The sequence below is a fragment of the Chlorocebus sabaeus genome, chromosome 16 (assembly GCF_047675955.1).
Source record: "Chlorocebus sabaeus isolate Y175 chromosome 16, mChlSab1.0.hap1, whole genome shotgun sequence".
NCBI lineage: Eukaryota > Metazoa > Chordata > Mammalia > Primates > Cercopithecidae > Chlorocebus > Chlorocebus sabaeus.
This window is the reverse complement of record NC_132919.1, coordinates 20118890-20132289: the sequence shown is the minus strand read 5'-3', so window position 1 is coordinate 20132289 and position 13400 is coordinate 20118890. Positions and strand designations below refer to the sequence as shown.

The 13400-nt window shown below is 45.3% G+C and overlaps 1 protein-coding gene across 2 annotated transcripts in view; it reads left to right on the top strand.

Moving 5' to 3' along the window:
* Positions 1-13400, top strand: part of USP22 (ubiquitin specific peptidase 22) — a 43426-nt gene that overhangs the window by 9448 nt on the left and 20578 nt on the right. For both annotated transcript variants that reach the window (XM_037987815.2, XM_008010668.3), the window contains exons 2-3: positions 4700-4832; positions 11518-11631. In XM_037987815.2, the coding sequence (XP_037843743.1) occupies positions 4700-4832; positions 11518-11631 (247 nt within the window). The remainder of the gene's footprint in view (positions 1-4699; positions 4833-11517; positions 11632-13400) is intronic.

Genomic DNA, 13400 nt, shown 5'->3' with positions numbered 1-13400 from the left:
CTGGGACCACAGGCACCCGCTACCATGCCCGGCTAAGTTTTTTGTGTATTTTTAGTAGATACGGGGTTTCACCGTGTTAGCCAGGATGGTCTCGATCTCCTGACCTGGTGATCCACCTGCCTTGGCCTCCCAAAGTGCTGGGATTACAGGCGTGAACCACCACGCCTGGTTGGGGAATGCATTTTCAATGTTTGTTTTTTTTTTTTTTTTGAGACAGGATCTGGTTCTGTTGCTCAGGCTAAAGGGCAGTGGTGTGATCTTGGCTCGCTGCAGCCTTGACGTCCTGGGCTCAAACCATCCTGAGTAGGTGGGACTACAGGTGTGCGCCACCACGCCCAGCTAATTTTTGCATTTTTTGTAGAGATGAGGTTTCACCATTTGGCCCAGGCTGGTTTTGAACTCCTGGCCTCAAGCTGTCCGCCCACCTCGGCCTCCCAAAATGCTGTATTCCTGGCATGAGCCTACGCGCCTGACTGTGTTTTATACTTTACAGTGCTGTGAAGGGAGATAGAATAAAAATGAATGTGAATCCCACGTGAGTGACCCGGGCCTGCTGTAACAAACCACCACAAACCAAGTAACTAAACACCACAGAAATTTCATCTCAAGTTCTGAGACTAGTAGTCCAAAATAAAGTGTTTGCAGGGTAGCCGCTCCAGAGGCTATTCCTGGCCTCCTCCAGACACCGGAAGACGTGTGCTACCTCACTCATGTGTCTGTCTGCCTCTATTACATTTAAATCTGATACAGTATTATCAATGGAAGTGCTGTTCCACAGTGTAGATTGGGGAAAAATAATAATACAGTTTTGGCATTGTTTAAGTACATTCTGAGAAATGCATTGTTAGGCAATTTTGTCTTCGTGTGAACGTCATAGAGTGACTTAACACAAAGCTAGATGGTACAGCCTGCTGCACACCCAGGCTGTGTGATGGAGCCTGTTGCTCCTAGGCTACAAACCTGTATAGCATGTACCGTACTGAACACTGTAGGCAACTGAAACACGATTGTAAGCATTTGTGTATCTAAATATAGAGAAGATTACAGTAAAAATATGGTACTATATTCTTCCCGGGACCACAATTGTACATGCAACCTGTCATTCACTGAAACATTGCTATGTGGTGCGTGACTATACCAGACATTAAGGTTTTATCGGTATGTCAGAGACAGCTGTTTGTTGTATTTAGCGCCAGTTGTCTTGTTGGTTGGCTGCTTGAATAATGTGAGAGAAGCTGTCTCTTAGCTGTGTTGGCTCCATAAGGCCTGTAAACTGTGTCTTCCCTGGTGATTGGTAAACCGGTGCAGAAGAGCATCCTAGGTTGTGTAATAGAGATAGAATATAATGGAGTGTGTAGCACATCAGGAGCTTATTGTGTTTAGCTGTTTTGTTGAGTGTTATATTTCTGAGATTCATCTATGCTGTTGAGTATATCATAGGTTCCTTTTCATTGCTGTCTACTGAATTAACTGTACTGTAGTTTACTCTTTTTGCTAGTAATGAACATTTTTGTTTGTTTTCAGTGTTGGGGTGTTGCAAGTAATAATGCTACAAAAGTCCTTGTACGTGTCTTTGGTTGTATATAAACCCATGAGTTGAATGGTTAGTCTGTAGGGTACATATGTTCAGTTTAATAGTTGTCTTCTGTCCGTTTATTTTGAAAATAAGAAACAACCAATAGCAAGAATGCTAAAATGGATATTGTGTACATTTATATGGATTCATTAATTGTTAGCTTCTTGCTAACTGGTTTTATTTCCGTATCTTTTTCTGAATCACCTGAGGGCCGATTGTAGACATCATGATAGTTTACCTCCTAAGAACTGGGATAGTCTCCTACATAAGCACAATACAGTTATCACACTCAGAGTTTAACTTTTCAAATAGTATTATCTAACATATATTGTCCAACTTTAAATGCCTGAATTGTTCCAATATCCTGTATGCCTTTAAAAATTTACATATTGGATTCAATCCAAGATCATGGATTGCATTTGTTTTCATATGTCTTTAGATTTGGGTCATCTAGAAATTCCTAGCCTATTTTTCTTTCATTACATGAATATTTTTGAAGAGCTCAGGTCAGTCATGTTGCAGAAGTCTTTCAATTTGGACACGCCTCCCTACTTCTCAGGAGCAGATTCCAGATGGGTCATGTTGGTCTGAGCACCCCACAGGCGCTGCCACGTTGTCCTCTGCACCTGCCTGCTCCGCGGCGGGGATAAGTTTGGTTAGGGTGGCGCTGGCCAGAGTTCTCTGTTGCAGAGGTAATCTTTTCCTGTTTAATTGACTGAAGTAGTCTGGAGTGATACTCTGAAACTGTAGGTATCTATTGCCTTGATACACAGCTACACATGTGTACATGCATACACACATACATACATACATAAATACATACATACATACACAAGCGGCCTGAGTTCCATCTCTGTGGGTTCAACCACAAATCAAAGATATTTGGGGGAAGAAAGGGATAGGTGCATCAGTAATGAACATGTACAGACTTTTTCTTATCTCATTATTCCTGAAACAATACACTGTAATTGCTAGCATAGCACCTACTTTGTATTAGGTATTGTAAGTAATCTAGAGATGATTGAAAGTTTATGGGAGGATATGCATAGGTTATTTGCAAGTACATTTTATATCAGGGACTTGAATATCCATGGATTTTGGTACCTGAGGGGATCCTGGAATCAATTCCTAGATACTGAGGGACAGTTGTATATGTAACTTAATGTATTTTTTTATCCAGGTGACATTCACGTAATACAATTAACTGTTTCAGAGGAATTGTTCAGCAACATTTTGTGGTTCACACTACTGTGCAGTTACTGCCCTACCTCTATCAAATTTGAAAACGTTTTAATTTGTTCCTTGTTCTACCTGTCCCCAGCCCCTGGCAACGTCCCATCTTAGTTGTGTTGGTGGATTTACCTATCCTGAGTATTTCATATAAACAGACTCATAGGATATATGATCCTTTGTTTCGGGCTTCCTTCACTTAGCATGATGTTTTCAAGGCTAGTCTGCACTGTAGTGTGTCAGTACTTTACTCCTTTCTGTGGTGGAGTAATTAATATTCCATTGTGTATATGCTACAGTTTGTTCATCCACTCATCTGTTGATGAATGTATGGGCCATTTCTACTATTTTGACAGTTGTGAATGACACAATTAATTTTTTTTTTTGAGACGGAGTCTCGCTCTGTGGCCCAGGCTGGAGTACAGTGGCCGGATCTCAGCTCACTGAGATGCGCCTCCCGGGTTTACTGCATTCTCCTGCCTCAGCCTCCCGAGTAGCTGGGACTACAGGCACCTGCCACCATGCCCGGCTAGTTTTTTTTTTTTTTTTTTTAGTAGAGACGGGGTTTCACCGTGTTAGCCAGGATGGTCTCGATCTGACCTCGTGATCCGCCCGTCTCGGCCTCCCAAAGTACTGGGATTACAGGCTTGAGCCACCGCGCCTGGCCAACACAATATTTTTTACCCAATGGTTCTAGCATCCACTGATGATTCTTGCCTGAATCGGTTATTACTATGATAAATATAAAATGAAGATTTTGTATTTTTGTCTTTCTATGATATTTATTAGATGGAATTCTGTGAAGAAGACTTTGTGTTTGTATAGTATTGATTTCTTTTTTAAAAAATCTAGGGCCGGGCGCGGTGGCTCAAGCCTGTAATCCCAGTACTTTGGGAGGCCAACACGGGCGGATCACGAGGTCAGGAGATCGAGACCATCCTGGCTAACACGGTGAAACCCCGTCTCTACTAAAAAATACAAAAAAACTAGCTGAGCGAGGTGGCGGGCACCTGTAGTCCCAGCTACTCGGGAGGCTGAGGCAGGAGAATGGCGTGAACCCGGGAGGCGGAGCTTGCAGTGAGCTGAGATCCTGCCACTGCACTCCAGCCTGGGTGACAGAGCGAGACTCCGTCTCAAAAAAAAAAAAAAATCTGAGGGGTACATAGTAAGTGTATATGTTTTATCAATCTGGACTTAGGGATTCTTTTAAAACTCAGTATGAGTAAGTCCTCTTATTCATTTCTGTGCTCGAATCATGCAAATATTGCCAGTGGTGGCTGTCCCTGTTTACACATCCCGTTAGTATTGTGAGTCAGTGGCGCTCCTCGGTGGTTGGGGGTGTGAGGTTGTTTAGCACTGTGCTCATCATTGCCGTGATTAACATTTCAGGTTTCTGAGGTCTGTTTCTTGGTAGTACCCTGCTCCTTTTTCTTTCTTCTGTGCTTTGCTTTGATTCATGTCTCCCTCCCTTTTTCTTATTGCTTCTAAATTTGCTGTGGTCCTGCAACCTGGATTCGCAAACCTGAAATGACGTCTGGGTTAAGGGTGACTAGGTGTGAGTTGCTGGCCTGCAGTGGGGATGGGAGCTGGGCTTGGGGTGCCCGTCAGGATCAGGAGGAGGAGGTGTGTGAACATCCCCGTAGCTTACAGGGTTTTGGCAGTTGTGGTTGTGGGCTGAGTTTTCTTATGGGGAGCTAGTTTTCAACTCAATGAAGTCCCGGTTGGGAGAATTGAAAGGATTAAACTGATCCTCTAGAGTGATAAGCCTTGGAGATGGAATTCCCTGTCCTTTCCTCCAGTAGCTGTCTTGGGGGAATGCTTTGCTTGACTGTTTCCTCAGAGCACCCCTGTCCTACCACACAGTGCTCACCCTTCCTCTTCTCTGAATTTCAGGCCAAGTCCTGCATCTGCCATGTCTGTGGCGTCCACCTCAACAGGCTGCATTCCTGCCTCTACTGCGTCTTCTTCGGCTGTTTCACAAAGAAGCATATTCACGAGCATGCGAAGTCAAAGCGGCACAACCTGGGTGAGGCGAGCTTCTGGGATGGGGGGATAGTTGTGGCCCCTAAATTGCTACTGTTCAATTTTTAATTTGCAGTTCCACCCTTCCAAAAGTCCACTTTGTCATTTATCTCAAATAACACGTGCCCCTCACTGGTGACACTTGGCAAGGGAAGTGAAAGAGACAAGCCGAGCTCAGCTGAATCGCGCCCCCAGTTTGCCTTAGCATCAGAGGGTTCTGAGTGAATGGCCTGCTGTGTCCAGCTGACTTCCTGTGAAAAGTTACACTGTCCCTGCTCATGAAACATCAGACCCTTTGAAACACATAGTTAGGAATCACCTTAGGCAAACATTTATAAGGAAAGCGCTCCATGCAATGTGAGGTCCCTGAGGCCAGCGAGGGGTTGGATGTGCATAGGTGATTTTATGGCCTTCAGCAATGGGTTTCATTGTTTCCAGTCACACAGTTCTTGAAAAGGCTCCCTTAGCACTGTGTGTGGCCTCAAGATTAATTTACCTTTCACAGCCTTACAAAATCAAACTCGTTCTATATTCAAGAAGTTACATAAAACTCAGTTTTGCTCTTTACTTTTTCTTCCTTTTTTTTTTTTTGAGATGGAGTCTTGCTCTGTCACCCAGGGTGGAGTGCAGTGGTTTGATCTTGGCTCACTGCAGCCTCTGCCTCCTGGGCTCAAGCAGTTCTCCTGCCTCAGCCTCCCAAGTAACAGATTACAGGTGCCTGCTACCACGCCTGGCTAATTTTTGTAATTTTAGTAGAGACGGGGTTTCTCTCTGTTGGCCAGGTTGGTCTCAGAACTCCTGACCTCACATGATCCTCTTGCCTCGGCCTCCCAAAGTGCAAGGATTACAGGCATGAGTCACCGCACCTGGCTGGCTTTGTTTTCTGACTTTGTGCATTAAATGTTTTTTTCTTCTACACAGTAGTGTTTTCCTTGGAATGCTGATGGAGTTGGCAGGATATCCTTCAGAATAGCATTTTCAAGGGGTCCAAGCCAGAGACCTGTTTTAGCTAATAGTTCATGTGAGCTTAGCAATTCCAGGTAAAGATAGTTTTAGGCCTTTCCACCCCGAAGTTCTGTAATTTGATGCCCTCTTAAAAGCATTAGCCTAGAAAGACCTATTGGAAACATCGTGTGAGTCCATAAAGTTACTGCACCCACGTCCCGTACCGCTCTCTACAAGGAGTACTCATAGTAAAGGAGAAGACCTACGGATTTAACTGAGACTGACACGGAAAGTGTGTCTGATTTTTTTTTTTCTTTTTTTTTTGGAGACAGAGTCTCGCTTTGTCTGGAGTCCAGGCTGGAGTGCAGTGGTGCAGTCCTGGCTCCCTGCGGCCTTGACCTCCTGGGCTTAAGAGATCCTTCTACCTCAGCCTCTCATTAGGACCACAGGCACACACCGCCACACCTGGAATCCCAGCACTTTGGGAGGCCGAGTGACTTCCTGTGTTTAAAAATTTTTTGTTGGCTGGGTGCGGTGGCTCACACCTGTAATCCCAGCACTTTGGGAGGCCAAGGCAGGCAGATTATGAAGTCAGGAGATTGAGACCATCCCAGCCAACATGGTGAAACCCCGTCTCTACTAAAAATAACAAAAAAAATTAGGTGGGTGCAGTGGCGCGCGCCTGTAGTCCCAGCTACTTGGGAGGCTGAGGCAGGAGACTTGCTTGAACCCAGGAGGCGGAGGTTGCAGTGAGCTGAGATCGGGCCATTGTACTCCATCCTGGACGACAGAGCAAGAATGTGTCTCAAAAAAAAAAAAAAAAAAATGTAGAGGCAGGGTCTCACTGTGTTGCCTAGGCTAGTCTTGAACTCCTGGGCTTGAGCAGTCCTTCGGCTGTGGCCTCCCAAAGTGCTGGGATTACAGGCCTGAGCCACCATGCCTGGCCACGGTGTGTCTGATTTTGTTCCTAGTAATTTTTTTTCTGTTGTGTTTTAAAGAAGTGAGACGAGGGAGGAGCGGTGTGGCTTGCACCTGTAATCCTAGCACTTTGGGAGGCTGAGGTGGGCAAATTACCTGAACTCAGGAGCTCAAGACCAGTCTGGGCAATGTGGTAAAATCCTGTCTGTACAAAAAAATTTAAAAATTAGCAGGGCATGGTGGTGTGTGCCTGTGGTCCCAGCTACTCACTCAGGAGGCTGAGGTGGGAGGATCACTTGAGCCTAGGAGGTCAAGGCTGTGGTGAGCTGTGATCAAGCGCACTCGAACCTGGATGATAGAGCAAGACTCAATAAAAAAGAAGTGAGATGATTTTAAGGCAAAATATACCTCTGTCTTCTATGATGTGTTTATGATCCAGTTATTTTCTTATGGACATCTGGAAGCTGTCACCTCAGTATCACGCTGTGTAATGGCGCCGTCTCAGCTCACTGCAACCTCTGCCTCCCAGGTTCAAACGATTCCCCTGCCTTAGCCACCCGAGTAGCTGGGATTATAGATGCACACCAACATGCCCAGCTAATTTTTGTATTTTTGTAGAGACGGGGTTTCACCATGTTGACCAGGCTGGTCTTGAACTCCTGACTTCAGGTGATCCATCCGCCTTAGCCTCCCAAAGTGCTGGGATTACAGGCTTGAGCCACCACGCCTGGCCCAATGAACCATTTTTAAGTCTACAACTCGGTGACATTTAGCACATTTACAGTGTTGTGTGTCCTCCGCCTCTCTAGTTCAAAACTTTTTTACACCGTAGAAGAATGCGCTATTCACAGATCACCGCCTGTCGCTCTCTCCTGTCCCTTGGTGACTGGAATCTGCTTTCTGTCTCTGTGGGTTTGCCTATCCTGGATATTTCATATGTGTGGAATCATATAACATGTGGCCCTTTGTGTCTGGCTTCTTTCTGCTAGCATGCATTTGTGATTCATCTGAGTTGTGTTATGGATTAGTATTTCATTCCTTCTTATGGCTCAGTCACGCTCCATTGTGTATGTAGACCACATTTTTCATCCATTCATCCGCTGATGGACATTTGGGTTGTTCCCACCTTCTTGGCTCTTAGGAATAGTGCCACTATGGACATCGTGTGTAATTCTAGGGGGACATGTTTTCATTTGTCTTGGATGTACACCTAGAAGTGAGTTGGCAGGGTCATCAAATCACTCTGCTTAACTTATGTGAAGCACCATCTTTTCTTTTGTGGCTGCACCATTTTAATTCCCACCGGTGATGGACAAGCTTTCCATTTTGTTCACATCCTTGCCAACGTTTATTTTTTAATACCCATCATAGTGAGTGTGAAATGGTATCTCATTGTGGCTTTGGTTTTCATTTTCTTAATGACCAATAATGTTTAATATTTTTTTCACATGCCTTTTGGGCCATTTGTATGTTTGGGGAAATACCAGTTCACATCCATTGCGTTTTTTTAATCGGACTGTTTGGTGGTTGTTGCTCTTTATATGTACACATGCACATTATACAGTGTGTGCGTGTGTTGCAGTGTGTGGGTATATTCTGGATGCCGGACTCTGCGCAGATGTATGATTTGCAAATGTTTTCTCCCTTTCTGTAGGTTCTTTTTAGTTTCTTGATAGTGTCCTTTGAAGCACAGGATCAGATGTTTTTAATTGTGATGAAGTCCAGTTTCTTTTTTCTTTTCTTTCTTTTTTTGAGACACTGTCTCACTCTGTCACCCAGGCTGGAGTGCAGTGGCACAGCCACAGCTCACTACAGCCTTAACCTCCCAAGCTGAAGTTGTCCTCCTACCTCAGCCTCCTGAGTGGCTGGGACCACAGGTACGCACCCCCATGCCTGGCTAATTTTTTGTATTTTGTGTAGAGATGGGGTTTCACCATGTTTCCAAGGTGATCTTGAACTCTGGGCTCAAGTGATCCTCCCGCCTCCGCCTCCCAAAGTGCTGGGATTCCAGGTGTGAGCTGCCGCCATCTAGCCAAGTTTATCTTTTTTGTTGCTGGTGGTTTTGGTGTCAGATCTAAGAATTGCTCACCAAATCCGAGGTCGCGAAGACTTGCCCCTGTTTTCTTCTACGAGATTTATACTTTTGGTTCTCCTATTTAGGTCTGTGATCCATTCGAGTTAATTTTTGTATACGGTATGAGGTAAGGATTTGTATGTGAATATACAGTTGTCCCAGCAGCATTTGTTAAAGAGATATCCTCTCCCCTCGAATGGTCCTGACGCCTTGTGGATGTCTGTTGGTTTTAGGCAGTGGAAGTGTTGCAGTGTGAAGGCGTCTTAAAGAAGGCCTAAATCTAGAAGGATTTACATAGTAGGCACTGGAATGGTGATCTGTTTTCCCAGGGTAGAGTTTTTGTTGTCAGCTATATGTGTGGGCTGTTTTTCACGGAATGTCTTGGCCTTAGTGTAAATTCTCATCACCCTTATTGTAAACTTGTCTCTGTCAGGATTTCTCTGTGACGTCCATGTGCTGGGGCTGTACTGTTGATGAACAGGAAGTGGCAAAGGGTTGATGGCTGAGCTCTGCGACAGCTCCCACCAGGACTTTAACATCGTTGTTGGCATTTTGTGAATTTTTTGAGTAGGGCAGAAGGTAGCCTTGGGAATCTTAAACTGCTATTTTGAGTTTCAACAGATCTGCTTTGGAAGACTTCAAAGAGCTACCACAGTCTAAGTCATAGTAGCTTAAGACATGAAATAGAATAAAACTGTGATGTTCCAAGACTTCCCTGTTTATCTGGGGATGCACTTAAATTATATACTAACCTAACCATCACACAGCCCTGGGAAGCACTAGTGCGGTTGCTATCAGCATCTCACCGCAGAGGAAACTGAGGCTCAGAGGCGTGGAGTAACTAATGAAAGGTACACAGTTGGCAGGCGGCAGAGTGAGGGCTGGTGCCAGTTACTCTCAATCCATGCTCTTTCCTCTGTGCTTTGCTGCCTCCCAGGTGTCTGACATTGCATGGATTTAAGCCCCACTCTCCCCTCACTTTTTTTTTTTTGGGAGACAGAGTCTGCCACTCTCGCCCAGGCTGGAGTGCAGTGGTGCAATCTTGGCTCACTTCAGTCAAGCCATCCTTCCACCTAAGCCTCCTGAGTAGCTGGGACCATAGACATGCACCACCACACCCGGCTAATTTTTGTAGAGATGGGGGTTCACCATGTTGCCTAGTCTGGTCTTGAACTCCTGAGCTCAAGTGATCCACTCACTTCAGCTTCCCAAAGCGCTGGGATGACAGGTGTGAGCCACCATGCCGGGTTTCTCTTCCAGTTTCACACCTTTCTCCTTCTCAGCCTCCTGAGTAGATGGGAGTACGGGCACGTGCCACCATGCCCGGCTAATTTTTTGTACTTTTAGTAGAGACAGGGTTTTACCGTGTTAGCCAGGATGGTCTCCATCTCCTGACCTCATGATCCACCCGCCTCGGCCTCCCAAAGTGCTAGGATTACAGGCGTGAGCCACCGCGCCTGGCCAACCCCAGTTGTTTTTAAATTGTTAAATGGAGACAGTACCTTTCTTCAGGCACTCAGAGGACTTTATCTCACTTGCTTTTATAAATAAAATAATTAAGAGCCCAAGCTATTAGTCCTATTTTATTTTATTTTATTTTATTTTATTTTATTTTTTTGACTTTTTACAAATTATTGCTTTTAACAAAGAAAGCAAAAGTGGATATTTCCATAAAATAAAGGTTTATGTTGACAATTAAAAACTGGACATGCACACGATTAGAAAGTTCAAACGACACGAAAAGGTATACTTCTCGAAGGAAACGACTATGAACAGTTTCTTGTGACTGTTTTAGAAAATTGAAATTTATACATACATATTGTATCTCTTCTTGTTTGTAAAAAGAATATACTAGTATTACTATAATTTTTTTATTTTTATTTTTTCAGACAGAGTCTCATTCTGTTGCCCAGGCTGGAGTGCAGTGGCAAGATCTTGGCACACTGCAACCTCCCCTTTCCAGCTTTCAGCTATTCTCATGCCTCAGCCTCCCGAGTAGCTGGGGTTACAGGCGTGTGCCACCATGCCTGGCTAATTTTTGTACTTTAGTAGAGATGGGGTTTCACCGTGTTGACCAGGCTGGTCTTGAACTTCTGGCCTCAAATGATCTGCCCACATCGGCTTCCCAAAGTGCTGGGATAACAGGCATGAGCCACAGCTCCCAGCCTATTAGTCCCATTTTATAGAAGATGCAGTTGAGAAACTGTGGTGGAAGACCCACCTTCAGGTAACTCTGGGTCAAGATGTCAATGAAGGTCATCTGATAAGAAACTATTTTCCCCCTGTCCTTAAGGTAAGAGTAGCAAATGCCACCAATCACAAAAGTCACAGCAAGCTGCTGTCACATTCTTTATGGTGATGGCGTCAGGAATTCTAGATGGAGGGAAGCATAGTCACTCCGTGTCAGGTGGCCAGGACTGAAAATATCCAATGCAGTTGTACCAGTTTTAAATACCATGCAGAGAAGATGGCAGAGGTCCCGATCCTGGAGTATTGGCTACTTTGAAAAGTATGTGTGGGTTGCCTCTGTTTTTTAGACACCTCAGCCCTGGGTGTGAGCTGCCAAATACAGTGCATGCCCCTCACCTGCTCAGGATAGGAGACCCCACTGGACTGGCTTCCCCGCTTGTGCATAGGAAGGTGCTATGGACAGTCAGTGTCTACAGAACCTCACTGTGTTTAACACTGCCTTGCAGCCTTACCCTGTGGTTTTTAATTCAGTCAGTTTCTCCTCCCTCCTTTCTCTCCTCAGCCATTGATCTGATGTACGGAGGCATCTACTGCTTTCTGTGCCAGGACTACATCTACGACAAAGACATGGAAATAATCGCCAAGGAGGAGCAGCGGAAGGCTTGGAAAATGCAAGGTTTGGTTCCGCCTCAGTTTACCTGCTTGATCCTGCAGTTCCCTCATGTCCATCAAGGGCAGACCCAGTAGGAGAAAGAGAAGTAGCTAGGTGGGAAGTGGTGGACTGGTGGGAAGAGGCCCCCTACCTTCCCCTAGGGCCCACAGTGGAGTCAGCTGAAGCTGTGCACGGCAGGGGAGGGGGCTAACGTCGAGGCATGCATAGCTGCCCGTTTGCCTGGGACTGCTTCCAAGGTGTTCCCTTGCAGGTCCCCCAGGGCCCGCAGCTGGGTCAGGGGAACAACTCCAGCAGTACTTAAGCTCTCCCAGGGCGCACCTGCAGATGTGGGGCTGAACCAGTGTGGCGAGGTCACACCTCTCGGGGATAGGCGACTCCGTATCTGGACGTCCCTGAGTGGTTTGCCCTCAGCTCTGTTGAATTCTAGCAAGCGATCTCTTTGCAGTAATGTTATGTGTAAACATACCTCCTTCCTCCCAGGAGAGCAGACTATTTTCTGATCAGTTATCGTAGAATCTGTTTTAAAACTCTGGACTGTTCGGGTGATGTTAAATCCGTGTCAGCAGCGTGAACCCACCAGATGGAAACAGAGTCTCCCAGCAGCCCCACTGCACAGTCAGATGCTTGCAATCCTGTGAGCTGCCCTCGTAGCTCTTGCACCAGCGTGGGTTTCGCACTTGCTGTTGCCTCTCTGTGGCCACACGCTCTGGTTATTGGCTGCACAGAGGGAGAGGTGCAAACATGCAGTCATTTGCTTTATCATTTATTTTGTCTTGGCTTCCCTGAGTTTGTTTGTTTGTGTTTTTTTTTGGTTTTTAATTCTGACAGATGCTCGTAGTGGTTGACAATGATAGCGACATAGTGGCAGGTGTGGTTTGCCCCAGTTGACAGGTGAGCATCTGATCTCTCTGGTAGCAAAGCCATCGCTGTTGGCAAAGGAAACATATGAACCTGACACCTGCTTTACATTCTTGCCTTGATTACTCTCCATTGAACACACCCCAGTGTTTTGTGAAGGGAAGAGTAGCAACAGGGGCACTTTCAGTGAGCAGAGTTATTTGTGTTTAACGAGTCTTTTCTGGAGAGCAATCTTTGACTTGTGTTCCCTCTTCTCAGGGAACACTCTCAGAAATGTAATAACATTGTGACTAAGTGTGGGTGTATTTTTTTGTGCAGAGCATTTAAAGCACAGGCCTAAGAAATGTATGTCCAGGATTAAAATGGAATTCTTCTAGAATCATTTTATAATTCCATCTATCCTACATGACGTGTCTTTTAAGGTATTTTGAAGTATTCATAAATATTGGTTGGCATGGAACAAGTACCTCTGAGTGCATAGGGTGTGCATTGAATGGAATACGATGCCGATTAGCATTTACACCACTCTCTTTGAATATTTTGTGGCACACACATTTTTAACTGTTGGATCTATTTTAGTTTGGTAACCCTACGCTGTGTTTATGCTATTTCAGTTTGCTGAAAAGTGCATGCTCTCTCCTTCAGTTTCACTTGTTTGCAGGAGAATCCTTCATGTAAGTTCCCGTTGGTGCTGATGCTGCCATCTGTGTGCTGAAGGATGGAAGACATTTGAAAAACAACTGTTTCGGCATTGGCTTTGGGGTAGTTTTGACTGGAGGTGCTGCTTTTCTTCTTGCAGGAAACGTAGCTCACATGCTCATGCCCTCTGTGAGAAGCTCCTTTAAGTGTTGTGTGTAGCCCGTCAGCACAGTCGAGTTTGAGAAAGCTGTGGTGCTGTGGATGTCGCCCACTGA